General features: G+C 53.8%; 1 protein-coding gene across 4 annotated transcripts in view; it reads right to left on the reverse strand.

The window, feature by feature from the left end:
* Positions 1 to 27614, reverse strand: part of DOC2B (double C2 domain beta) — a 39243-nt gene that overhangs the window by 5644 nt on the left and 5985 nt on the right. For 3 of the 4 annotated variants that reach the window (XM_054085233.1, XM_054085232.1, XM_054085231.1), the window contains exons 3-9: positions 18188 to 18267; positions 16667 to 16690; positions 11862 to 11936; positions 9325 to 9434; positions 2595 to 2721; positions 2277 to 2434; positions 27 to 108 (exon numbers count right to left, since the gene is read on the reverse strand). In XM_054085233.1, coding sequence (XP_053941208.1) covers positions 27 to 108; positions 2277 to 2434; positions 2595 to 2721; positions 9325 to 9434; positions 11862 to 11936; positions 16667 to 16690; positions 18188 to 18267 — 656 coding nt within the window. The remainder of the gene's footprint in view (positions 1 to 26; positions 109 to 2276; positions 2435 to 2594; positions 2722 to 9324; positions 9435 to 11861; positions 11937 to 16666; positions 16691 to 18187; positions 18268 to 27614) is intronic. The other variant, XM_054085234.1, reaches the window with a different exon arrangement.

A 27614-nucleotide genomic window follows, 5' to 3' on the forward strand; every position in this document is an offset into this window, starting at 1 on the left:
GAGAACCAGAACCAGCAAAAACCCACCTCGTTGAACTCGGGGTTCAGTGTCTTCTTCTTCACTGCTGTCTTGTGCTTTGATTTCTTGTCCTCATCTGGTTTCAAGTAACTGCAATGAAGCCAATGTGGCACAGTCACACAGAGGTCCCGCAGCCCTCCCATCCTGCCCAGCTGTGGGTGGGATGTCCTGTGGGACCAGCACTGCGCAGAGGCAGGGGGAGACGGGGGGCTGAGCTCCATGGGCCTGCAGCTCCCTCCTCTACTGCAAAAGCACCAGAGATGGCTGGAGGGAAGCAGCATTGCCCCACATTAGCACAAGACAAGTGCTAAGATCTAATTTAAGGTCCCTTCCAAACCATTTCAAGTCGCTGGCTGCCACCGCAGAGCAGATATCCCATTTCCAGTCCCTAGGGGACACTGGCACCGCACACATCCTCCCAGCTTCTGAAATCAAACCCTGCCAGACCAGAGCCAGTCCAGACTTGGGACTGTGCGACCAGTTTGCTCATCCAGAGCCTTGCCAGGAGACAGAAAACACCCACAGGGGTGTAAAAGGGGAGCAGGAGCTTTGTGCGCCGCTGTTATCTGCAGATACTTTGCAGCACAACAGCAGGGATGAAAAGCAAACAAGGCTGAGTGTCATCAAGCAGAGAAAGCACCCGAAATCTAAGCTGGGACAAAGCTAATCCATCATTGTTTTGTGCTGGTGCTGCTCCTTTAAGCATCAGTTCTGCTTTCACGTTACACTTTCCAGATCTTGCTCATAATTAAAAAATTAGGGCTTGCACTGAGAAGCGCCACTTCTCTATCTGCTCCGATTCCAGCCCCGCAGATACGATCTACTGCAGACAGCAAGGGGCACCGACAAAACAACTGCGTATGACAAAGGGAATTGTGTTCCTTCGGGGACTGAGCCTCTCATGAGCATTTAAAAAAACGTAAGTGGATTTTTATGCAAACGTTTTTGCTCTTAAAGAACACATAAATAGGAAGGTGAAGCCATGCTGCCGATAAGCTCCACCACTGGCCTTCCAGGTACAGTCTATCCTGGTAGCTCTGCCTTAACAAATACTGTCCCTGGAAGTTATGGGCCAGCACCTTGGGAACAGGGACGCAGGGCAGCGTGGGGGCTGCAGCCCTGCCTTGCCAAGGACCCTGCTTTGCATAGAGCAAGTTGGAAAACTGCCGTTACCCCCAAAGCCAGAGCTGTGGTGATATAGGGCCCCCAAAGCCAGAGCTGTGGTGATGCAGGACCCCCAAAACCAGAGCTGTGGTGATGCAGGGCCTGGCGTCAGCCCCACTCTGCGTCAGCAAACCACCACCTTCCTGAGCAGCCCATAATAGCCCTGGATGACACCGAGTTCCCTGAATCACTGGGCTGCAGGCGAGTCACAGCAGCCCATTACACACATTTTTAACGGCTTGCTTTAAAAAATAGTGCTGGTATTTTCAAAAGGAAGGAACTCCCAGTCATTTACACTGGGAAGTGTCAGCGGGACCTGTAGATGTGCCCTCAGCTCTGTTAACGAAGCCCTGGAGCCACCGGAGCCCTGGGTTGCAATTAAACTGCTGTCTGACCTAATTAGACACACATTGTAATTAGAGCCTTTTCAAAGTGTGGGGTGGCAGCCCCGCTGCCAGGCTGGGAGCCTCCTCTGCACCAGGGACCTGGGGAGGGGAGCGATTAATCGCCTGTCGCTGGGAGCGGGGGATGCCCACACCCCAGTGCCACCAGCCAGGAGGACCAGACCTGACCCAACAGCCACCTCCACCCTGGCAGGGATGGCGCTGGATTCGAAGAGTACAAAGGCTGAGGGTATCACTGGGAAGGAAAGCAAAGGCTCTCGCAGGTCTAGGACACGGGCACTGTTCTGCTTCATCCTGCGCTACCGGATGAGACCCACCAACTACGAGACTACCACCGTCCCCTCCTGCTGCAGACTCCATCCCAAGCCAGGGCAGCGCTGAGCCTGGTGGTGGGACACCAAAGCCACTTGGCCACTGCAGAACCAGCGGGGACAACACGCTGCCCTGGCGCGGCCACACGCCGCGGGGCAGATCCTGCGCCCACGGTACTTTGATGCGCTGTAAAACAATCCCCGGGGAATGACACGCTTGAGGCGAATGCAAGCTGCTGCCGTCATGCCCTCGTTTGCATCTCCTAATGAGATCAATTAATTTCCACTGTGGGGAGAGACATGGGGACAGTGTGGCTTCACTGAGGGCTGGCAGTGGCAGCACCTGGCCCGGCCCAGCCCACCGCAGAGCAGCACTTACGTTTTGACGTAGGGGTCGGAGTAGCCGTTGGCATCCATGGCAGCCAGGTGGGCGCAGCGGATAATGCCCACCAGCAGCCCCTGCTTCTGTGAGCTGTACTTGAGGGAGATGAGGATCCGGCCACGCTCCTCCAGCGACTTGTCCTCTGTTTTATCTATCTGGAGGATGGAACACAACCAGTCCAGGGGCTGCTCTGGGATTCAGCACCTCCCCAGCACGAGGGATGCTCTCCCCATCCCTCATCACTAAGGGACCAAACTACCCCACACTTCCCTGTGCCGCAGGGACAACCTGCTGCACCCTGAACCCCTCACTCACCGGCAGCTGCTTCTCCAGGCAGATGTTGAAGTTTTTGGTCTGGTTGGGTTTCAGTTTCTTCAGCGGGATCCGCGTCTCCCCAATGAATTCATTGTGGCGGAACTTGTCCTCGTCACAGACCGAGATCCTGCAACAAGCACAGGGTGAGCAGGGCTGCTGGGGAGAGGGGAGGTGATGGCGTGAAGGCAGGGGCTGCCCCGTCGCTCTGCGGGTCCCCCCAGCAAGGGGACGACTTTGAGGCCACCATTCCCCGGGCCAGTGACCGGGCACGTCCTTCACAGGCAGATGGAGGGTATTAATGGCTGCAACAGCCTGGCAAGGGCAGCTCCCCATGTTTAAATCTCGGTCTGCTTTACCTCCACAGCCCAGACCTGAGGCTGCTGGGATGGAGGAAAGGCCAGGTCTGGGGAAGCAATGGAATGCAGGAAGCAGAGGCTGTGCTGCACCACGCAGCCCTGCTGGGATGTTGCTGCACCAGCTCCGCCACACAGCTGCCCGTGCAGAGCTACATGTGTGCCCTGGTTGGGCCCCACGGCCACCACGGCCGTCTCTCCTCCTTAGACCCCATCCTGGCCAGGGCTTCTGCAACCTCAGGATGGCTGTCACCCTGCGGAGGACTGAGCTTCCCTCCAGGGAGATGCTCCTGACCCCTGAGCAGCGGCACAATGCTGCAGCTTCTGTGTCTAACGCATGCACCGGTTCAGACACTGCTGGAAATGCAACCCGGGGCCTCAAGCATCCTAATGTCTCTTCACTTAAAACATCAAAGTCATTGGTGACTGGAATAAAATTATTCTAAGCTGCTGCCAGCCCGGCTGCCTCCTGCCCCGTCAAGGAGGCTCTTCCTAATGCTGCCCTCTGACTGCCGGGCTGGAAGGAACACGCCTGCAGGCACGGTTCTCTTCTCTCCCACCCAAGGAGCTCAGGCACTGCCCGAGTGTGGCAGCTCTCAAGGTGTCCCCCAGCACCAGGGACGTGGCTGCTCACGTGGCTGAGACACAGAGAGGGTCCTCCACCTCTGCTCCCACCGAGCAGATGAGACCGGGAGGGATTTGCAGATGCAGCCTGTGAGACGCATCACACCTCGGCCAAGCAAAGCTCTCCCAGAGCCCCCGAGGTCCTGCGCAGGGCTGGGTCCCGGGATGCCCCTGTGCCAGCAGCCTGCGTCCCAGAGCAGAGAGCCGATACTGAGTGAAGGCTGTTCTCTGTGCGAAAGCTATAAATGCCTCTCCCTCCACTGGCAGCTAATGAATCATTTCTCTACCGCTTCCCAGCCCGCTCTGGGCATCAAGAGAAACGACAGAAGAACAAAGTTAGCACTTGCAGGGAGGCTGAAATCCCAGAGAGGGGCCAGGGGGTGCTGGCTACCCTGCAAGGGACCAGGGGGCAGGGAAAGCCAACTCATCCCCCTCTGAGGGGAGCATCCTGCATCCTACACCCCCACTGGAATCACCCTGGCCTCCCTGCCCATAAAGGAAAGGCATTTCCCTTCCTCTCCTTTCTCCCCTTTTTTCTGCTCTCTTTTCTTTTCCTACGGCAGCTTCTGCTCCTTTTCCTGCCTGATTGTTTTGTTTCTCTCTCATCCACTCCCACCAGTGCCCATTTCTCACAGGTGGCACCTCTGCCTCTGGGGACCACACTCCGCCTCGCAGAGTTTTGACAAACAGGATCTATTCAGGAAGGGGTAAAAGTGATTAAACAGTGCTCTGCAACCCTGCCTTAGAGTAACTAATTGCACACATCACCCCTGGGCTTTGCCCTGCCTGGATGGCTTATCCATGGATAGTTTATCCATGGGCAGTTTATCCATGGACAGTTTCTCCATGGATGTTTATCCACGGATGGTTTGACTACCCTTGTGCTCATAAGTGAATAAGAAGGCAGGAAGGGGGATGGTTCAGTCACATGGCACAAGGATTGTCAGGGCTGGGGAGCAGCAAAGAAAGGGGGCTTGGAAAAAAATAATGCAATCGGGAAGACTGGGAATGCTGCTCTCCAGAAAACTGTAGCTGGATGCAGCGTTACTATAGATACCCACGAAAAAAATCACCCCACCGCAACAGTAAAATCCTCAAAGAGAATCTGAAATGCGGCATAATATTCCTTATTTCCCTGCCTCCTCTCGCCTCTCTTACAGAACAAAACTGAAAAAGGAGCAGCAGCAGCAGCTCCAGACAAGAAGCGGCACTTGCCAGGCGTGCACAACCCCACACCCATCTGGCCAGATCTCTGGGGAGGGAAAGCGAGCGCACGGTGACGAAAGCTGGGCTGAAGAGGAGAGGAGCGTGGCCGCACGGAGCTGACAGCCTGGGGTCTATTTTTACCCCAGCAGTTGTGGAGCGGCGCCGACTCCTGCACGGTCGAGAGAGGCAGAGTTTGGTGCTGGTTGTACTTCTTAAGAACATGAGTAACAAGATCTTTCCCTGACAATGTATAGATAAGCCCCAGAAGCAGAAGACACCAAATTAAATGTCCTACTTGCTGTGGAGCCCCAGAACCACCTGTGATGGGTGGAAGGAAGCTCAGGAAGGAAACGGCTGGAAAACGTCAGCTATCCCCCCTGTCCCATGGGACCAAAAGCACCCCCAGGTGCTGCATGACAGAGGCAGCCTGGCCTGGCACAGCACTGGGGTGACAGTCATCCTCCGTGTCCATCCCAGCCCAGTTCAGGTGTTCGTGCAGAGGTGGTGCAGAACTGGGTCCCCTGCGAGGCAGTTTTTGGCACATCTGCAAGACCTGGAAACTCCTGCTGTCTCCGAGCAGCACGATGGAGCCAGAGACACGGTCAGGTCTCTCCCAGCCTCATCTGCCTCCACCTCTCCGGTGGGTCCCCGCATATTGTACCCATCTGTACTGTACAGATGTTGTACAGTTTCGTGTCAGCCCTGCCAGTCCCTGCGACTCAGCCCCCGAACCTCACTCCCTCTGGCTGCCTGTGGCTCATCTCCACCAGGACGGCGGTTTTAGCCCGGCGGTGCACCAGCCCTGAAAGCAGCAAATGTGAGCCGGGTGAGCAGGCAGCTCTGGCCCCGGCCCTCCCTTTGGAAACAGGCGTAATGGAATTACACCGGCTTGGATTTTATTATGAGAAATCAATGGGATGGAATTTTTATGCCTTGGGTTAGAAAATCAGCTTCATGACAAACAGCAAGAGACACCTCCGGCAGCTGCATTCACCTCCATCCCGAGCCCTTCAACTCAAACGTTACCCCTCCCTCACCTCTCTTTATTAAACCAAATCCCTCGAACCTGGCTTTTGATTTGACAGCTTCCAGCGAGGGGTCTGATTTTTTTATGTTAAGGGCTGTGAAAAACTACCTTGGAAGAAAACTAAGCAGCAAGTGAACAATCACTGCTCATTAAACTTTTTCTCCCTCCTACTCAGCCCCGGCTCCCGGGTTACAGTCCTGACTCACCGCGCAGCTCAAGCAACCCCGCTCTGCTGACTCATGACTTCTGCTCGCACACATGCTCCTCCGACCTCTTTCCCATCATGGAGAGGGGAGGATGGGGGTGAACAAGGTCCCTTTTCCACAAGGCGCATGCACGTAATAAGCAGCAGAGCCTTTAGACGCATCTCCTGTATCCAAGAACCCTTGTGGTCCCTATAGCAACTTGGGAGGCTTTTGATGGAGGAGCAGACGTGTGGGTGATGCCGGCTTGGCGTAAGGACAGCCAACACCTGGCAAGGAGAGAAAACAGGAAAAGGCAGCATCCTGGCACTGTCCAGCTCTCCCAAAACCAACAGGAGGATTCAGTGCTGGGCTCCATCACAAAGTGCCTCGAAGTCTGAGCATAGAAACCACAGTAAAAGTTAGATGAAATTACGAGCGTGCCTGCAGTTGCAGAGCAAAACTCGTTCAGCGCTTCTGGAGTAAAGCAATTTGGGACCCCAAATCTCGAAGTGTCTGCGCTTGTGCCTAATAGAGCCGACCAAATACTATTTTCTGAATAATATATTTAATGAGTCATTATGTTTGTCAAAGACATGATTAAACAAAGAATTCCTGGCATTCGTGGGCTAGCTGTGTATCATATGAATAATGCATCACTTCGCCAATATATCTGGGTATGAATAATTGTATCCAGTTTCTGGCCAGCTCTGATATTTATTATGAATACAATCTATTTATCGCGTATCACATGTATTATTTAAATGTGGGCGATTGTATTCGGCCTATTCCAATTTCCTCTGCGGCGTTTCTCTGGTCATGCACCGCAGCTTCCCGCTACCGGAGACCACGGCCAAGCTGCTGTGGCACAGCCGTGCTTGGACCGCGGACAGGGAGCAACAGTGCCTGCAGCTGGGGATGGGGAGCGAGGACTGCAGGGGGAAATTCACTCCTGGCGCTGGCAGAGAACCTGCCCCCAAATCCAGCCTTTCTGGCCATCCGAGTCCGGTGTCTTTCAAGCGGCTCTGAATTTACCTTCTCTCAGGATGGTGGGTGGTTTCATTGCTATTAAGGCTTGGGCTAGACTCAAGGCTATTTAATTCAATGAATGGATGAGACCTTTCAAGATCCTCCCACCTGCTGCGTTTCATGAAATCTGAAGTATCTGGTGTTTTTTGAGGGGGTTGATTCATTAACTAAATCCTGCTTTGCCAGCTGGGCTGCCTTCACCTCTCCTTCTCCCTTGGGGGTGGCCCTGCTTGGGGACGTGAAGCTTGTCAGCTCCTGGGGCTTGGGTCCATCACAGCAGCGGCACTCAGCCAGCTTGGATGAGGCTGCACAGGGAGCAGGGGCAGCCTGTCAGGTCATGGTGTGGGGTTGGGGGTCTCAAGCGAGAGAGGATCTGTTACTCTGCCCTCCAGGAGGCAGAGGATGCCCCTATTCCAGCCCCTGCGATGGGGCAAATGCCATTTGTCCTCCTGCAGGCACTGTCAGAATGCCCCGTGCAATGCCAACCTCCCGCTGAACACGTCCCATCAAGAACCCAAGGGGGCAGAGAAGATTTTGGGGTCCTTTTACATCTTTTCTGCTGCATCACCCCCTCTCCAGGCAGCAGGGAGGTGAAAGCTGATGGCTGCTTTGATCTCCGACGTTATTTTTACATTAAAGAGACTTTGCAATCACGTTTCCCTGCTCGTCCACGAATCTCAGCACCCGGGAGGCACCCGGGGAACGATCACCTCCCAGACCGAGGGAAGCATCACTCATGCTCTTTCAACTGCCTACAGCTGCCTTGCAGGAGCCTTGCCTGATGAGCGCAAGGAAAGCCAGCAGCCCTGCAGCTTTGAAGTCGGATTTTCCTGGCAGAGAAGGAGATATTTTGCCAAGATGATGGATGGGCAAAGCAAAGCATTGAAGATAGGACAATACAAGGCGCAGGAGATACTTTTTTCTGGGAAACGGCATGGGGAGCTTCCCTTGCCTCCCTGCTGCCTCCCAGGAGCCGGCGAGACCAGCCCTTCCCTGGGAAAAAACAGCCTCCAGAGCCCGGATAAGGTGGGAGTCAAGCCCTCTGCTCCCTGGCACATTTCAGCAAACAACTCAGGCAAACACCTCTCTACAAACTGATTTCCACGCTTGAAGAGGCTGAAAAACTTCAAAGCCTGGAGTGAAAAAATAAAAAAAAAATGACCCACCAATAATAATAATAATAATAAACCAGAAGCTTTTCAGCCCGACAAGCCTGCAGCACTTTGAGCATGACTAATATTTTCCATGTGAAATAACAATACGCAGCGCTAAATTTCTCATCTCTATGCACGTTGCAGGCAACAGGTGGGCTCTGCCCCAATGCACCTCTGAGCAGGATCTTTTATAAGGCAGCTTCACGCTCTCATCATGGGGAAAACAGCAAAACCCCAGGGTACCTGCACGTAAGGAGGGTCGGATGCTGGCCATGGAGGTGACAAAGCCCTGAGTCCTTGGAGCAGGATGCAAAGTTCTCCCTTGTTTAACAGCAGATCTTACAGCAAATCCTCCTGTGCAGTGGTCCCAGATCACAGCAGTGATGGAGCGGCCAAGGCCACCACACCCACCCCAGGCAGGATCTGTCCGCAGACTCTGGATCACCCCTTGCCCTCACCCAGGTGGGATGGTGGCCAAGGGATGAAAACCTTTGCATTCACAAAGATCTGCCCCCAGCAAGGCAGCACTTCAAGCTCACACAGCCCCACCGTGCTGCCCCTGCCCACCTCCAGCCCCACCATATCTCCCAGCCCCTGGGAGATGCTGCCAGGAGATGCTGAACGTGTAGGGGCTTAATCAAACCAAAAGAATAGAATAAATACATACAAATGCTCTTCATTTAGTTTGACAATAATTCACAGATGCTTCCAGCTTTCTTCCAAAAAAAACTCAACTATGAAAGGGGCCCAGAGCTTTCCCAGGGAGATTTGCTAAGCAAGATGTGACCGCAAAGCCTTAACACATGTCTGTGAGGGCTGGGCATGAAGGGGTTAAACCAAAATAACAGCAGCACCTCTGCAGGCAAGAGCCCAGCGAGTGAGTTATGAAGTTAATGACAAAGCAGGACCGCGCTCCTCACCAGCTCCTCACCGTAAATCACGAGCCAGTCACCGTGGGGGTGAGGGATGCGTGCAGGGCACACAGGGGAGGTACAGGCTCTGCTGGGTAATATCTCCGCTGGGGCATGGGGGTCCCCGCGAGCTCTGCCGGGAAATCATCACTGGGACGGGGAGGGGCGGCAGGGGTGACCCTGAGAGGAGGGGAAGGGAGCGCCCCGCCGACCTCCACCCCTCGCTCCCCACCCAGGGCCCTACCGCAGGGTCTTGCGGATCATGTCCTCATCGGTGATTCCGTAGTAGGTGAGCGTCTCATTCCAGGTGGGGTTCAGCGTGTTGCGCAGCGTTTTGGTTCTTAGCTTATTCGCCTGGAAAAGCAAGGGAGAGAGCGGTCAGTGGGATCGGGTGATCGTTTGGGCACCGAATGCACCCGCGGGCAGGGACGGGGAGAAAAGGAAGCATGTTTTGGAGATGAAAGGGCAATGGGTGTTGTGGCCCTTCAGCCTCAGTGCCATAACGCAGCCAGTCCTCGACGGGGCAGCCAAAATCCACTCCGACCACAGTGATATCCAGAGGGATAGAGACACAGCGATAGGTCATTTGCAAAGCAATCCAACCCCATATCCTGGAAACAGCCCGCAAAATAGGAACCTTGGCAGAACACCGTGAGAGAGGATGGATATCTCATTTATGCAGCAGGAGAGAGCGACAGAGGGGAAAAAAAAAACCCATCTTTTCAGGTTCATTAAAAAATACCAATTTGCTGTTCTGTCTGTTTGTTTGCGTCCCTGCTCCCAGCACAGCTCCCGTTCCTGCCTGACTCAAAATAACTTCCTTGATACGCATTTTGTAAGCGCTGGCAACTCTTTCCAGTGCTGCAGCTCTGCAAAGTGGGAGGCCGGGGAGAGAGGGAGAGCAGAAGCAAAGGGCTGCAGGCTTCAGACGGGGCTTCTCCATCAAACCCCAGCCTAGCACGGCCTGACAGAGCAGCAATTTTCCCTCTAATTAGGTGTAAAGTCAGAAAGTTCAATCCTTGTCTCAACCACCACTCGGCGTAAGGAACTCTCAGGAAATCAATACTTCAAAGTTGTCTTGCGTGTCTTTATGGGAAGCTGCTGCCTTCCTCGTCTTTGATTTGCCAGTCCCAAGCTAGAGCCAAGAGCGATGTGAAATATGGGTGAATAAAAGAGCTTGTGTTTGCAGCTAAGAAGGGTCACCTTGTCAGCATATCCTTTCCCCACCAAAAGCACCCCGAACACACAACGTCTTCCAGATTGACCCGACCTGGCCCGAGGAACTGCCGGGACAGCAGAGCCAACGAGGGACCACGGCGCAGCATCTCGGTTTGGGTTTGATCTCTTGGAGATAAAGCCTCTAAATTTTGTGCTGTGCTTTCCAAAGCCATTTCTGCCTCTGAAAGAAACCCGGGCCCCTACAGCGCTGCAGAGGCTGGGTGAGGAGCTGCAAAAACATCGAGTGCCCGGTTAGCAGGAGGTACCCCTGGAGCTAGGCGCGATGCTCCAAGAGCCAACCAGGATGCAGGGGCAGAGGCTCAATTAGCAGCAGCATCTGAAGTCCCGCAACACCAGTCGCGTTTCTCATCACTCAGGCAGTTCTTCTGCAGTACAGGAGGAGAAATCTCTGGTTGGGCTGTGCGCAGGCAGCCAACACCGCTGCTCCTGAGCACCAACATGGTTAAGTCGATCCCTGTGTCAACAGCAGAGCGGTGCAAACCAAAGGAGACTGCAGAGAAGTGCTCCTGTTGATGGCTTGCTGTTGATTTAATGCCTGCAGATCATCCTCCTGCAGGAACGATTGTACAGAAGCTTCCAACCCAAGACACATGCAAAACCCCCAATAGCTGCTCACCTCCCCAGAGCAGATTTGGGCAATGCTCTTTGGAAACAAGGAACGTAGACAGAGCAACCAGAGAGGCAGAGAGATGTAGGGACAAGGGAAGGGTCCTCCCGCAGTGTGTAGAGTCTGCAGCTCCTGCGCTACCCTTGGCTCAGAGCCTCCCTCCCACCTCTCTGGTCTCCATCACCTCCAGCAGAAATGCTAATCAATGCATTTGCAAAACATGGAAATGACAGATAATATCGCTGATGAAAGTGCTTCTGGCTCTCCTATTTCCAGTGGAACTTGAAATGTGGTTAAAAACTCCCTCTACCGCCCTGAACATTATGAATTAATTCAACCGAACCGTAACAAGTAAATATAACTCCCCCAAAAAGGTCTTTCCTTTAGTGTAAAATAAAAGCGCAATTAATATTCATAACACATACATTTAGCATTTAAATTCCACATTCCCATCAGTTACAGCAAGCTCTCACTACACATCAATATCTTTAATTACTCTTCTCTCCAGCAAGTGCTGAACCTAAGCAGAAGGAAATGTTTCCCTTACGATTTATAGTCTGCTTTACTGTGATCTGAGGGGTTTTAAATGCAAAAGAAAAAGGGGGAAAAAAAAAAAAGGGAGCCAGTTTGTTCACAGCTCCAGATCGTTTCACTCGGTGCTTTCCAGGGACTTGCTGAGCACAGCATTTGCATCCCCTGCTCCCAAGGCACGCAGCTCCCCGGCACTGTTCGGGGAGGCACTTGCTACCCCTGCAAGGATGGATTTTACCCCAGTTCTTACCCCCTGTCACTGCTCTCGCCTGAGAGCCAGGCAGGAGACTCGAGGGCTTTATGCAGCAACCAGCAGTCCCAGGGTGACGAGCTTCTCCCTGGTCCAATTTGAAATGGAAAGGTGTATCCCCAGGGAGAGAAGGAGAAGTAAAAATGTGTCTCACCTTACTGGCTCCAGGAAGCAAGTGCAATTTGACGTATGGATCGGCTAAACCATTATGGTCCATCGGCTTCAGGCCCTGGAGAGGAAACGGCAAAAAGCAGGAGTTAGGACAAGAGTGAGACGCTGTGCAGGCAGGGTGGCTTCACTGAGCCCATCCACCAATGCCTGCTTCCATGTCAGTCCATGGAGTTATTGCACAGCTTCTCTGGGATCAGGGGAGGAGGAGAGTATGGTTTGGGGCAGGATCCAGGCTGCACAGCAAAAGCCAACCACACTCAGCATTCAAATATCGACGGTGGTTTGCGCTGAGGAGGGGCTGCGGGAAGGCTTCTCACCCGCACTTGGCATCGGCCGCAAAGCACCTCTCTGCTCTTCCAGCAGCTGACTCCGACACCACGATCACAATTAATTTGGGGGTTAAGTAAATCAGCACAGTGATTTTCGAGATTTAAAATTACAGGGTTTTGTCATTTAATAATTGCTTATGAGCAAACATACACCTCTGCTGTTGTGGTGTTACTTTTAAGTGCTCCCAGAGGGTGTGATAGCACCTACCTACTCCTCATTATTAAGACAGAGTTGAAGGAAGAACAGCTTTCAGGACAGTGGGAGGCTGTTGCCAGCCCACTGCCACGGTGTTGGCAGGGAAATCTCAGGGTATGGGACTACAAACACAAGGAAACGCTCACTCCGGCCATTCCTGATGGACTCTCTACAAGACCCTCACAGGATGGCATGGATCATTTTATCTACAGTGATGCTCTGGAGCTGATCCTGCACTGGGCAGAGGAAGGAGACAAACCTGCTCTTCTCCTAAACCACCAGCAGGATGAAAATTATACAAGCGTGAAGCACAAACCCAGCCCAAAGCCATAACTGCACAGACCGCATGGAAACAAACTCCATGGGGTAGGGAAGTGACACAGGAGCATGAAATATGGAGCCTAATTTTTACTGAAATGATAATGGCCACACTTCGCAAGTACTTGGATTATTTCCAGCCTGGCTGCGGGACGATCCTGCAGGAGTTTTTTCTAGGCAAACCTGGATCAGATGAGGGTTTCTCTGCAGAGGTACCCATTCCACCCAGCTCCAACCTGGGAATGGAAAGCAGGCTGGATGATGCTAAAGTCTCATCGTGCTCTTTGCATGATGAGCAGAGCGTTGGATGCCCAGGATTTATGAGAGAGTGCAGCTGCCAGGGATCCACCTGGCAGGAAAGCATTCACATGGGCTGCTGGAGGAAAGACTGTGTGCAATGAAAATGTAATCATCAAAGCCTGGTTTAGGCAAATCAAAGAGAGAAATGCTGGGGTAAATCACTTCCACACTTCACATGTAAGAAATAACACATCTGGCTGAGCCGCCACCACCAAAGCAACCCCTCACGATGCCCCTGTCTCGCCCCTCCTTGACCTGCAACAACTCAGTTGAGGGGCTGAGCTGCTCCTGACCTTGGTGAGGGCTCGGCTTCAGAGACGAGCGCGCTGCCCCAGGGCAGGGGAGACCAAATGGTGCCCAACAAAGAGGATTTTGCTTTTAAAGCAGAGCCAAGAGGATAAAAATATCGCCAGCGAATGCAGGTTAAACAGTTCTGCTTTAACTGCAGTGCTCCTCAGGTGATGTCCCTGGTCCAGGAGAGGGGAAAGCAGCAGATATGGAGAACAGGAGGAGGGTGGGATTGGCTGTAGCTCTGCAGGCAGACACGTAGCAAGGGGCTGGGCTGGTCCGCAGGCTCTGGACAGGATCTGGCCAGCTGGGCACAGAATTGCTCTGAGCTGAGTGAAGCAAAGGTTCCCCCAGCCTCTTGCTGCAGAGGGGCCCCCACCTGCCTGATGCTGCACAGCAAATGAAATCAGAAGCAAGCAAGCAAATTCCCATGAAAACAGATGGAGAAAGACAGGCAGCTCTGTAATTCACCCATCAATTCAGTTCAATTAAATTACCTTCTGAGGAGGCTATTAAAGGCTTTTTTAATAGATGTTCTATGGAAGATGGAGTGACATGAGCCTGGAAAATGGCTCCTAATGTCACGTCTACCTCCCTCCCATGTCACTCGATACAAGTTTGATACAGAGCTGAATTGCACAGGAGAGCAGCCCTGATGGCTCTGCCCCGCAAAGCTGCTCCTGAGGGAGCTCATCCTTCCCAGCGACCCACAGAGGGATCAGCACCACTGCTTCCCCTGTGTGGGGAGACCTCGAGCCCAAACGTGTTCCGAGCAAGCCAAGAGGCAGAAGAGCATCATAGAGCTCATCCATGGGGGCAGAATCTCCTGTTGGCTTCAGCCAGTGCTGCCCCAGCTCCGACCGGTCCTCCTGCCAGGACCAATTTAGGGTGCTGTACATCACGGCACAGGCGATGAAGCCGAGACCGAGTTTCATATTTTCCCATTGTCTACCCAACACCAAAATCCCTATTGCAATCCTACAGAGACCAATGGCTGTGACTGCATCCCAGCTGCTGCCAGCTGCTCTCTGTGCCAGTGACATTTAGCTAATCAATAGGATTTAATTATGAGTTGGGCTAATCGAGATGCCGATTAACGCCACGCTAGAGGCATACAGAAATCACAGGAGACGGATTCATTCCATCACTCGCCCCAGAGCGAGCTGCCTGTTCACTGACTGCCTGCCAGGTACACAGGCTCCCTTCTGCCCAAAAACCACCCCGGATACCTCTTCCAGGGCCAAGGCATCCCATTCCAAATTGGGACAAACTGCGCTTCCACCGTGACAGCCCAGAGGAGACACAGAGCTTTGAGATGGGAACTTCCCTGCAGCGATAAATATTTATGAGTAAATCCATAAGTAATGCTGAGTGCAGACCTCCAGCACTCGGTTTTGGTTGGAGGTGGAGGAGCATCCAAATGCTCAGCAGGGTGGAACTCCTGGGGGTTTTCTAGCTGCGGCTGGAGCCAGTGGCGCGGGAGAGCAGCCCAGGTACGCTCGGCTGGGCAGTGCCTGCCTGCATGCCCCGCCGCAGGGCAGGGAGATGCTGCACCGCTGCCTGCACGGCCATCTGAGGCTCACCCAGGGCATCTTCCTCCTGAAAGCAGGAGACCAGTGGAGCTACAGGCCAGCACAGCCTCACAGTGTCTGCACTGCCTCACCCCCCTACAGATCCCCCTATAGAACGTTATTCTCTCTCTCCATGCAGCCAGGTGGGCTTTGCAGCACGGAGCAGAGAATGAGACCCTCACCCAATGGTGCGGCACAGCACGCAACGGTGCAGACCCTCACACCCCCAACGTCCATGGTATCATTTTCTACCACAATTTATAGAATCATTGGGCTGGAAAAGACCTTCGACATCATCAACTCCAACCGTACTCATCCACTACTAAATCATGTCCCCAAGCAACTCATCTACCCACCTTTTAAACGCAGACTAACACAGCCCCGGGAGAGCGTACGGCACTCACACACCTGGCAGCAGGGGGAGAGTCCTCCTGCCAGCCTGGGGAGCAATAGGGTTTCTTAGTCTTTATTTTCCTGGTGCCGTGACAGCCCCTGCTTCAGCCACACAGTGCAGCACAGCCAGGCTGACAACCTGGTGGTGGCACAGGTGGTGTGGGGGGAGGTCCAGTGGCTGCTCCACTTGCTGAGACCGGACCCCAACGGCATCCGCTGCAGGCAATGCCAAAGCATAGGGCTGTCCTAAGAGTTAAGGCTGGAGGTGGATGCACTGCAAGCATGCCATGGTCTTCCCTCACCATGGAGAGGTAGGACTCCATGAAGAGGGGCAGATTTAGACTAGATATAAGGAGGAATTTCTTCACGATGAGGCCGTGGCCCAGGTTGCCCAGGGAAGTTGTGGATGCCCCATCCCTGGAGGTGTTCAAGGCCAGGTTGGATGGGCCTTGGGCAGCCTGAGCCAGTGGGAAGTGTCCCTGCCCATGGTAGAGGAGTTGGAACTGAATGATCTTTAAGGTCCCTTCCAACCCAAACTATTCTATGATTCTATGATATTCCTTGCGATACAGCTGTGGACCAACAGTGCCTTGCTCCTGGTGTAAGCAGACAGGCTGCCGATAGCCCCACAGTTACCACCTTCCACATCCGTACCTCCCACAACAAAGCAAACCTCTGTGCATTCCCTACTCCACCTCCACTTAAACTTGGGATATAGGCTTGGCATGGAAACACCCAGCGTATCACAGATCCCACCGTGAACGTAGACCAAGAAACACCTCCGTAGTCCCCAGGCAGCTGTCAGGAGGGCAAACCCGCACGTGCGGAGCAGTTATCCCGACCTCCCGCACAATACAGCACCTGATGGCTGCAGAGCAGAAAATTGACAGAGCACAACTGATCAGATTTAACCTGTCACTGGTGCCTCCAAGAGCCCACCAACCGCGTCCCTCTCCCCAGGAGCTGATAATGGGGCTTGTGAGGGACTCCAGCAGACATAAAACTGCCGGAGATGAAAATAAATAGAGAAGTAAATACATCAAAAAGAAGAGAGGGTCATATGGGGGGCGGGGGGGAAGAATATTGGAGGGAGAAAGAAAAATGCTTCCCACGTGGCTGAAATAGTCCAGGTTTTAACACCTGCTGGCACCTCCTAGAGCTGCTGGAGTTGGGACATATCCCGAGGCCACCTTCCCTGGGGGCTTGAGACAATGTACCCAAGACACCATCCAGGTCAACTCCAGCCCAGCCTCAAGGGCAATGCACATCCCGGCACTGCGCTGTGGCCCCGGTGCTCCCTGGCCACTGCATCACCTCCTCTACCGCACTACGGCTACTGTCTGCACAGCCAACGCCGGCTCCCACCGACGGCAGCCGGGGTCCTGGCCCTTACCTTTTTGTAGTCAAGTTTTGGCAGCTTTCCCCAGGCGAGAGATGAAATGAGAGCGAGCAGATGGCAATGTAAATAAAAGAGAAAAATGGGAGAATGAGAGCAGAATGGAAATGAACAGGACTCGAACGCTTGAATGTCAGAACGGTGAGGGGGGGGGCTTGCCCATTCCACAAGCGGGGATGGTGCTGGCTCTGCCTGGTGCTCCCAGCTCCATGGGTTGGGATCAGCAACCACTATTCCTGCACAGGCGGGTGGGCACAGCAGGGACCAGGGCTTTCCTTCGTCGGCCCTGCCTTCGCTCTCGCTGCTGTTAGATCTATCGCTTGCTGCTTGCAGGTCTCTCTCCTCCCCGTCTTCCACCCACTGCAAACCCAATTAGAAATCTCCTCCTTGGCACCGCTCCCGAGCGCACCAAGGGAAGCCTGACCCAGAGGCTGCCGTCAAATTCGCGGGCGACAAGCAGGAGGATGGCAGGGAGGGAAGAAAACCCAGCGGCTGCCTCAGCCCTGCTCCAGAACTCTGCCCAGGAACCGCGGGTGCTGTGCTCGGAGCAGCTCCAGGTCTGCTGGGGCAGATGCCTCCACGCTCACCCCCAAAGCCAAGCTTTCATGCCTGAGGTCCTGTTAGAGACTGGGAGAACCATTAGGTGGGGACGTGTGTTCTCAGCGCCCAGCACAGCACTCGGAGCTGGGGGCTGCAATTCAGGGAGAGGAACGTTCTATGAAGGCAAATAGCATGCGCTGATTCTCTGGGGGCTCAGCTCAGCTCCTTCTCCTCCAGTTTCTCTCGACTTCTAAAAACCCTCTGGCCCTTCCCAAGGTCTACAGGGACTTAGATCTTCTTCCAGCAATCCACTGGGGCTCAGCCGCATTGACCTGGAGCCCTCCCTGCTCTAGTCCTTATACCAGATGAAGCACAGAGGAACCCAACAGCACCCAGAAGCATCTTCCACAGGCTCAGAGGCAGAATCAGGACCTCAGTTATCCGTTTCTCCTCCAAAATGTGAAAAAAAAACAAACCCCTAATTGCTTCAATCACGCAGACGGCAAAGGCGCTGAGGCAGAGCACTTTGTGGTAACGATTATCAGCATTTAAAAGAGCCATTTATAAACTGACAGCCGGTCACAGCGTAGAGTAAATAACAACATCGGGTTGGGTGCTCTTCTAAAAAAGCATCAATAGCTGCAACCATCTCGTCATGGGGATAAGCAGCCATCTCCATCCCACTGGAAACACCTTGAAAGGCAGGGATGGAAGGGAGGAAGAGGGCAGAAACACTGGGCGTTGGGGTGAAACTGGAGCTGGCAAAGGGATGGCTACAGTCGGAGCCCTCGGTGCAGCCGAGGGACAACTGTCTGTCCCAAGCACTGCCCTCAGTGCTGCATTTGCTTGGTGCAGCCGCAGCACCGGGGCGGCCTCGTGGCTTTGGCAGGGCTCCGGCGGCCCCACAGCGCAGGACAAAGCAGCCAGGTCTAGGCATATTCAGTCCTCGCTGCTCGCACACCCAGCTCTGAGACATACCTTGGCTTTATTGATCGTGCAGTGGAGAGCGTTGTTTTCTTGATCATACAGCAAGCTGAAATCTAGTGTCCCCAGCGTGGCTGCAAAAGAGAAAAGATGTTATTAACCCACGGGGCCTGGCAAACAGTGGCTCTTCTCCTTTTAAACACAAAAGGAGGAGATGATGATGCTAGAGAAATGGTTGCAGACATTATAAAACACAAAGCATCCTCCTGTGAGCCCTGTTATGAAACATGGCTTTGTGCTGGGACGTGGGTGGCCATCCCCACGCTGGGCGGGCAGAGCTGGCACGGTCCTGGGAGAGGAGAAAGAGGGATGAGAGGCTGTGGCTCACGTAGCCACTACAGCCAACACGGAGTTTGTGCCTCCGCAGGCTTTAACATGGGCCACCCCTGTCTACCAGCAGCCCTGCCACAGCCAGCAGCTTCCCGTCCCCCAGGAGCTGAAGGATCTTCTCTGGGAAGGTCTGGGCATGGCTAGGACACAGCTGAGACCCGCTGTCAGCACATTTCCCCCTCTCCAGCACTGCTGGCATTCCCAGGATGCATATTTGTATACTGACACCTTCAAACAAATGAGCCACCAATGGGATCCATTCCCAGCTCCAATTTGGCTGCAATCTGTAAATTAAACCCAATGAGAATGGAAATAGTTTTATGGTTAAAATGAAAAACACCAACAGCTTTTAATCAGAGCAGTGTTCCCTTAAGGCATCCACAACCCAGGAATGATAGCAATGGGGGCAGCTCTCGGACCACAGCGAAAGGGCAGGAGACCAGACCAAACCAGAAGAGCCTCAGCATTAAAAACACATTTGATTCGAGAAATTCTTTCCCTTTAGATGATCAGAGCAAGTCGTGTTAATCCAAAGCAGGGGAAAAGCCTTAACAAGACATGTTCCCAAACCCATACTTAACCTTCTCAAAGGCTCCTGGACCTGATTTGCACACCAAAGCCCAGACACAGCATCTCCCTCAGCAGAGCTTCGTCTGCCACCAGTCTTTAACTTCTAGGGCGGCTCTGAACCGAGAAACCCACAATTTTCTGTGCCCACCTTCCCAAAAGGGGTCTGCCCGAGTGCTACCCTACAGCCACAGCATCCCACCGCTGTTTCCAAGGTAACCGCACCTTCCCACCACACACAGAGGTTCAAAGCAGGGGGAAAAAATATCCCAAATAAAAACCAGAACAATTTTGCTTAATATCAAAGCAAGGTTTTGCTGCCTGGGAGGTAAGTTGGACAAACTTAATAGCAGAAACAAGGTGCATTTTTTCCAGGGCAAATACCCTCTACCTCAAGGTGACCTGGGAGGCAGCAAATATTCAGGGGATCAAAACCTTCCTGCCACGATTTCACAGTGATATTCCAGCCCCAAACACAAGTGAGCTACAGGTTTGCCTGCTAGCAAATAAAAATCATTGCTCTGGATTAAATACCTTGCCTTCAAAGCAGAGCAAATATCCAGAGATTCCTACCAGAATAATGGACCCCCTGCTTGTTCTGGAGTAATTTCATGGCACATTAGTTATCAGTTCAGGTAAGTCATAAATTGGTGGGGTTTACCTGCCAGGGCTCAGGGAAGACAGAAGTGACACAGGGTGAAGCCAAACCTGCAACACCTTGTGCGTCATCCCTGGCTTTGGCCCAAAGGGGCATTTCCACAGGAATTACCATCCAAGTTTGCTCCACACCATGCAAGGAGGAGGAAAAAAAGGAAAGTTAGGGAGGGGCTCTTTATCAGCGAGTGCAAGGATAGGATGAGGGGAAGCAGTTTTAAGCTGAAAGAGGGGAGATTGAGATGAGATCTTAGGAAGAAATGTTTTCCTGTGAGGGCGGAGAGCCCTGGCCCAGGTTGTCCAGAGCAGTGGGGGCTGCCCCATCCCTGGAGGGGTTCAAGGCCAGGTTGGATGGGGCTTGGAGCAAAATGATCCAGTGGGAGGTGTCCCTGCCCATGGCAGGGGGTGAGACGGGATGGGCTTTAAGATCCCTTCCAACTCAAACCTTTCTACCATTCTAAGTCCCAGCAACGCCCCTGTGCACTGGCTGCCCCTCGGCGATGGGGAGCTCACGCCTGGGGTGGGCGCAGCAGGAGGCTCCACAGCACACGGGTGAAAGCCAAGTCAGCAAAACCCAACTAATCTGCGTTTGTGTTCAAGAACGGAAGATGAAGCCTCCGGTTTCGGAGCCTCATCATTCCCACCTGCCCTTTAATCAGCCGCTTCCTGCCAGCCCTGCCGCTCGGCCCTCCCAAGATCAAGCTGTTATTTTATTTTTATCACAGAAGGGGGCCCGCGGCTTAGCCTACTGGATTTGGCAATTTATAAAACAAATTAAAAGCTTGGCGTGAAAACAGACTTCAACCAGGAAATACTGACAAAGCCTCTCGTCCCCCTGGTGCAGCAACCTGCTCCAGGGGCGAGGGCAGCGGGGAGCCCCGCTCCAGCTAGACAGGCAAAACCCAAAGCACGGAACACAGCAGATGTTTGTTTTGCACACGGGGACTCAGTTCTGCTCCCCAGCACCGGTGGCCTACGAGCAAACCTTGAGCGGTTCCCATTCATCTGGAGCTGCCAGCAGGGCACAGAGTGGGGTGCATGGCTCCCCCCAGCCCCGCTGGGCTCCGTCCTCAGCTCTCCTCCAGCCCTGGAGGGCTTTTCCTCTAGGCAGGGACTGGTTTTGTTGACGGTGAGCCTCGATTCCCAAGGAAGGGTCTGTCTTCAGCAGAAGGACGTGGAAACACCAGCAGAACATGTTGTGCTAATTGCTTAAAAGCACGGCCGTATGGAGATGACAAAAGGGATCAGACTAACTTGGGGTTTGGCAGCTAAGGTGCCGCTACGGAGCCGAGGGCGAGCGCTGCTGCCAGAGCCAGGGCCCAGCGGGGCGCCGGATGCTGAGGACACATCTCCACAGGAGCAGAGCGCCTGCGGTGCGGTCACAGTCTCCGTTACCTCCTGGGGATGCGCTGCCAGGCGCTGGATCCAGCAGAGCCGTGAAGGCTGAGACGAGGCTGGTTCTCAAGCTGCCCACATCCCTGGCCGGCTGCTCCCGGGCGGACTGGCCGCAGGGTTGCTGGGGAGTCGGAGGAGATGGCAGAAGATCTCCAGCTGAATCCAGGGGTGGGAGCCACGCTGCAGCTCACAATGGCTCTGCACAAGCCTTCATGGCACCTCAGCCCAGCGGGAGAGCCAGCCCTGCATTCCCGGGGTGGGGAGCACACTGACCGAGCAGTTGGGCAACCCAACACCAGAACACCAGCACGGATCTTGCCGCTCTCACCCTTCCTGCAAACTGCACATCCAGATCCACCGTCTCCAGCCGGCAGGATTGGCCTCAAAGCCTCTGGGTTGCAGCAGCCACCCAGGGATGCATCCAGCTCTGAACAGGGCCCTCCACAAAGCGGACAAATCACCCTTCTTTGATTGCTTTCCCCCTCCCACACATCCTCACAGCTGAGATGCAACTTGATTGTGCTCTTAATTAGGGGAGCGAGTGCCTAAAAAAGAAAAAGGCAGCAATTAGACTTGAAGCGCTGTTACTAGATGTATTTAACTCGACTGGGCTATTCTGAACACTGCCCTCTAATCACACAGGCTGCAAATAAAAAAATATAAATAAATGTCTTTGTCAGACATTACAAAGGCAGCTTTGCGCTCTCCAGACAGCAGTCAGGATGTATCATTATTATTACAATTATTCTGCTCCAATGATAAAATAACCATTAGGAGAGCTGAACTCATTAGCAGGTTCCAACCCTCTTCCCACTCCATGAATTGGGGGAGATTGATGGGAAGGCGCCGTCCGGGATCCGGCATTTAACACAGGCTCTAAAAAGGAAAATAAATCTGCCTTGCACAGGAATTCGGCCTCTTCTCCCACTGACCTTTGGGCATTTTGATTAATTCAGTGGGCCACAAAGTTATTAGAGGCCAGCATAACCGGCAGATGCATCTCCAGGCTTAGCCATGGGATACGGCAACTGCGCCTGCAGCCCGCGGGCAGCGCGGCGTCCTGGCACAGCGCCGCTACCGCCCTGGTTGGTGGAGTCGGCAGAAATTGTTTATTGCTGACATTTCCCATCAGCGCCCAGGGTGACGGCGAGGCTGAAGTAGCTTCTATTTATACCTGCAGGATGAAAGGCAAAACACAGTGATGAATCTGTGCTCTGCTCCCTTACCCAGCCCCTGTCCTTGCAGGCTACGTGCCCTCGCCTGGCCCACGAAGGGCGGCAGATCCACCCCCTCAGTGGCCTTGGATGCCCCGGGGTGAAGAGTTTCTCAGCCCAAGAGATGCTCGAGATACAGGAGAGACGCTGGCGCTTGCAGCACAGACCCATGAGCTTCAGTGTAGAGGAAGGAAGCGATGAGCAAGTGGGCTCCTTCCCTTCCAAAGTCAGGGAAGCTTTTGTGGTGCGACTGCCATTAGAAAGCCCAGCAAGGCTCTACGCCGGGAGAAATCGAGGTGTGCACAAAAAACCCACTATAGAACTAATTAAAAAGAAGTCTAAAAGCCTTAAGTCCCTCTGCTTATCAGCATTGCTGCTCCCAAGATAATCTGCTCATGGATTTTGTGCCAGGGAGATCAGAGTGGAGCAGTAAAAAGACTGCTGGGGATTGTCTGGATTAGCTCTCCCTTACAGAAAGCACAGGTTCAGTAACCTTCAGACTGGGTATTTTTTAATGCACTATAAAAGATAGGCCCCTATTCTTCCATTGCTTTAATTTTCCCCTGCAATGGAGATAATTTTAAAGGTCCTGAAAGGCAGGAAGTAATTCTGTACACTTACAGTCCCATGTAAAACGCTGGTAAATGACTCCTCAGGAGGAACAGAAATTATTTCTTGCCATTTCCAAGCAGGACTGCTGAAGATCGCTTTGGTGGGGGCTGCGTGCGCTCCTGCCTCCCCTGGTGTGGCAGTGCCCCAGTGGCACGTGGTAGGGCAGTGTGGGCAGCAGGGGCTGGGGCAGCTCAAAAACCCTGAGTGAGTCCCTGAAGAACACCTGTTTTACCCCTGGAAAACACCACCACCAATCCCAGCAGCCTCCTGCAGCCAGTGCTGAGCTCGCCCAGCATCCATGGCATTCCCAGTCCATGCACAGACCTGCTTGGGCTGCTGCCTGCGACTCACGTAGCTCCACGGGCAGAGGATGCATTGTGTGTCGGGGACAGATCCCACAACACGCTGAGTTCGTGCGCTGTGGACTCTGACGGCTGGAAGCCCCCAGGTCTGATGGCAGCACTGACATCTGGCACAAAGCTACAGCCGTGGGCACCGCTATGGGTTTCAGAATCAGCTGGGGAAGGTGGTGAGGGCAGGTGAAAATGGACACTTCTGAGAATCAGCATCACTATGAGCTACTCCATGAAAAAGGTGTCCTGTGGCAAGTTTTGTGACGTGTCCTAGGGGTGGCACACCACGCTGGGACACAGACACTCCAGTAGGCACCTGGACCACATGGTGCCAATGGGCAGCATCACGAGACTCTGGTCTGTTGCTGCAGGCAGGGAAGGATGTTCCCAGTTCTGCACAAAACCCCAGCAGGGACCAGATCCAGCGCACAGGCAGAAGACCTTCCTTCCTTGAGAGCCCCAATGGATATGGTTGAACTCAACAGGACCAGGAGTGAGGAACGAGCACACCTCTTCTTTCTTGCAACACTCCCTGCCTCATCATGGGTTTTTCACATAAAAACTATGGCAATTAATAGTTCTTCAATTTGGAGACACAGTGCCAGCCCCTGGCAAGCTCCAGAGCACGGAGCTGCTTCTTCATGAGACTGGTTGATGGATGCTCATCAGCTCTTCTGTCTTCTCCAGGAGGAGTGTTCCGAGGAACACTTATCTGCTCAGAACAGTTCAGAGATGCAATTATGTTTTACAGCACTAAATGGTCCCTGATGTCAGCAGCAATTAGACTTTCAGCAATTTCAATTTAGAGATGGCCTTCGAAGCCTTCCTCTCTCTCTCTTTAATGAAATACGGTATTGCAATTAACAACCCCCCCAGATTGCCTTCAGTGTTAAATATAAAGATGAAAGACCTGGGAACCCCTTGGGCTCGAGCGTGTTGGAGCGAGGGGTGTCCATGAAGGGATGAGGGTGGCAGAACTGCCGTAGGGCAGGGAACCTCCCTCCCCCAGCCAGGCATCGTCTCCCCTCCTGCACGCAGGGACAAGGGGAAGGTGAAGGGCCAGACAGGGTGCTGGGGGAGGGAGAAAGCCAGGCAGGAGGAGATCCCTCGTTAACCAGCAGCCGTGCGGCTGCTTCATTAGCAGAGATGCTGGAGGCCACCGCCCATATGCTCCCTCCATTGCTGTTGGAGGAGGGATGCGTGGACAGACCCTGCTCACCCTTGCCTGCTGGCCTCACCGAGTGCCCTGCATTTGTCCCCAGCACTTCAGGGTGTCCCTGGCCACAGCTGTTCCCTGACAACAAGCATCTCTGAGGGCTGAAGGATCCTTAGCTCCAAGGAGGGCCAAGAGCACCCAACCTACAGCCTCCACCTGGATGACTGACGGCATGGTTGGCAGGAGAGAGCAAGAGCTCACCCCATGCCAGCACCTTCCCAATACCTAGGAATCCTGTGGGAAACCAGAGAGAAGCTAATAATCCAAAGTCACCTCAGTTAATACCCCGTGTCTGCCTTGGGAGGGCTACAAGCTCCCCAACACTCTCAAACCTGGGGTCTGACACTACCTGGTACCTACCTACATTTCTTTGGTGTAGGCAGCTTGAGTCGAGGTAGGGTTGGCAAAGCCATGCTCTAGGCTCTGCCGAAATCAGCAGCAGTTTGTTTAGTTTCCCGAGTAAAAAAATACTTCTTTTGCCCTTATCTGGATTGAAAAGACGATTCAAAGGTTATAAATAGCAGTGGCAGCATATGCTAAGGAGCTGCACTTCAGAAGTAAATATCCTCATCATTTCAACACGCATTTCCCCTTGTCGTCTCTCCTGCCTCCTCCTGTCTGGCCAAAAGCATGGCCAGGTGACTCGCAAACCCTGCACCCCTGAAGACCTCCATTCTTCTTTATGTCTTTAAGCAGCCAGCAATTAATATCTACATGATGGCTTTGCCTGCCTAATTATCTTCTTTGCTCAAAATAAGAGTCTTCCTAAATAACTTCCGTGGCGTTACTTGCAGCAGGCATCACAAGCAGCCATGCACCAGGACAGGCCTCTCAGCTGTAGTTTGGAGAAATCATTTTTATGCTGCTGCAGCTTGAGAGCTCATAAGCCTGTTCCTCCCATGAAGAAAGCTGGGCATGCTATAGAATTGGCTGGGTTTGTACATATATAAACAGCCTGGAGCATTGGCAGGAACAGCATGGGGCAGCTCTCCCAGAGTCGCCAGCTCCTGCTACAAGTCCCTGCTCTTGGGCTGCCTCCCCATCCAAAAACGCAAAGCCAAAAACATAGAGAGGAGGGAGGAAATTCCAGCACCGGCCGCAGCCTCACTCCAAAGCCAAGCAGCAGCTCAGTGGAACGGAGCGTTTCTTCAAGGGCCAGACACTTGCTTGTACGTTACAGAAGGATGGGGGCTCCCTGCAGTGCCGTCCCCAGGCGAGAGCAGCCACGTCTGTGCTCCCTCAAAGGGACCACATTTCTACCCCTACGCTGCTTGCACAGAGATTTCAGAGATCTTTCAAAACCTGTAAGGTACAAAGCCACTCTGGTGCTGTGGAGGGGAAAGCACAGCCACTCAATTTGCACGAAATCAGGAAAAATGGGAGGTGAGACCCAGCTCCTCGCAGGTGGCACATTGCCACCTAGCTGGCATTTGCTTATTTTCCTTGCAAACCAAGTTTCCCTGGCAGCGTGTCGCCCAACTGGGTGGGAAGCATTCCTGGTGGATGGGGATCCCATGGGACGGGGCATTGCTGCTGTCATCGGGCACCAGCCAGGGGAACAAAAGATGAGGTGACAGCTGGGTGTCCCGAGGCAGTAGGAGTGACCCCTGCTCCCTTCCTAGCCCCAAATCCTGGCTGGTCCTTTCAGATCACAGCAGGTGCTAATGCTGGTTTGAGGGCATCAGACCACCCTTCTGCAGGGTTTGCACCGATCACACGTTTCCCCACCTCTCTTGCCTCATTCCCCATGCTCAGCAGCTCCGCTGGGGACAATCCTGCTGTGGAAAAGCCCTGCTCCGTACAGCCCAGGCTCTGGTCCCAGAGCATCCCTGCAGACAGGAGACAGAGGAGGCATGGGGCAGCGATGAGTCCCTCTCCCAAGGGCCTCCCAGGAGCCTTGGGATGATAGAGGGTGCCAACCACGACCCTGCAAATCCTCACAGTAGTGCTGGGGGGGTCTGACGGGAAAGACTGGCTCCACGCAACTCCCAGGGCTCCCAGAACCGGCGACGCCGCTTCTGCTAATTATGTGCTCTGTTAGCTCCCTGGCCCTGCTTGCCCTCTGCCACTCGCTGCATTCAACAGGCTGCTTACGGCTGCCCCACAGGGACCACACTTCTTCTGCACATCACCTCCACAGTTCCTGAGTGCTGTGCTCCACAGGGCTGCATTGTGGTGCCTTGAACCATTGGCCTCAGCCCCACAGGCCCCAGAACCATCAACCCAAGCCTCCACATCAGCCTCTCAGTGACTGCTGCCATCTGCTCGTGGCAGCCGGTCCGCTCCCACCCTACTGCACCTCAGCCAGGTCCCTGCTCATCTCTGGAGGGATCTCACCTGCCTCCAGATCTCTCCCAAGCCCTGGGACTCTTGGTTTTCCAAAGCACCAAACCATGCATGCGCACACAAATGTGCACGCATTCCTGTTCCTCATGGATGCCAAACTGCTGGGTCAGGCTGCCGTGCTCGGATGGAAGCAGACACTGATGCTTCTCCCAGAGCTGCCCTGCTCCAGGGCTGCCCATCTCCCAGGGAGAGGCTGCCTGCAGGAGGGGAGCTCCTGCTAACTCTGCAGGAGCCTCCCGGGACTGTTGCTGGGGCCAGGAACACCACCCAGGGAAGGATTAAGAAATGCATGCAGGACCCATCCTGCACACACGCTCCCTGCAGCTCTGCCAGGGGTGCTGGAGGTCAGGCAGGGGTGCTGGCAGCTCCGGACTGATGCCACCCTGCAGTGCTGTGGTGACAGAGCAGCACGGCACCCACATTCATCAGGCTGCTGTTGCTGGAAACACTGAGCTGGAGAAGTAACCACAGGCAGGAACGAGTGCAGAGGAAATCCGGACAAGCACTGCATTTCTCCAGGCAGGGGCAGCCCTACTCCTCTCACCCAGTCAGCACCACCACTTCGGTGTTGGAGAAGGGAAACCTGCAGGCAGGTGGGACAAACAGGAAGGAGCTGTTGTCTTCTCCTCCTCCTGCCTATGGATCCTGCCATGGCAAACCCTGTCTCCTTGCACCTCTCCGGGTGCTGTGCTAGGAACATCTCTGGGGAACGAGGTAAGAAGTGCCCCTGCTCA

The sequence above is a fragment of the Cuculus canorus genome, chromosome 20, assembly GCF_017976375.1.
Source record: "Cuculus canorus isolate bCucCan1 chromosome 20, bCucCan1.pri, whole genome shotgun sequence".
NCBI classification, from domain to species: Eukaryota; Metazoa; Chordata; class Aves; order Cuculiformes; family Cuculidae; genus Cuculus; species Cuculus canorus.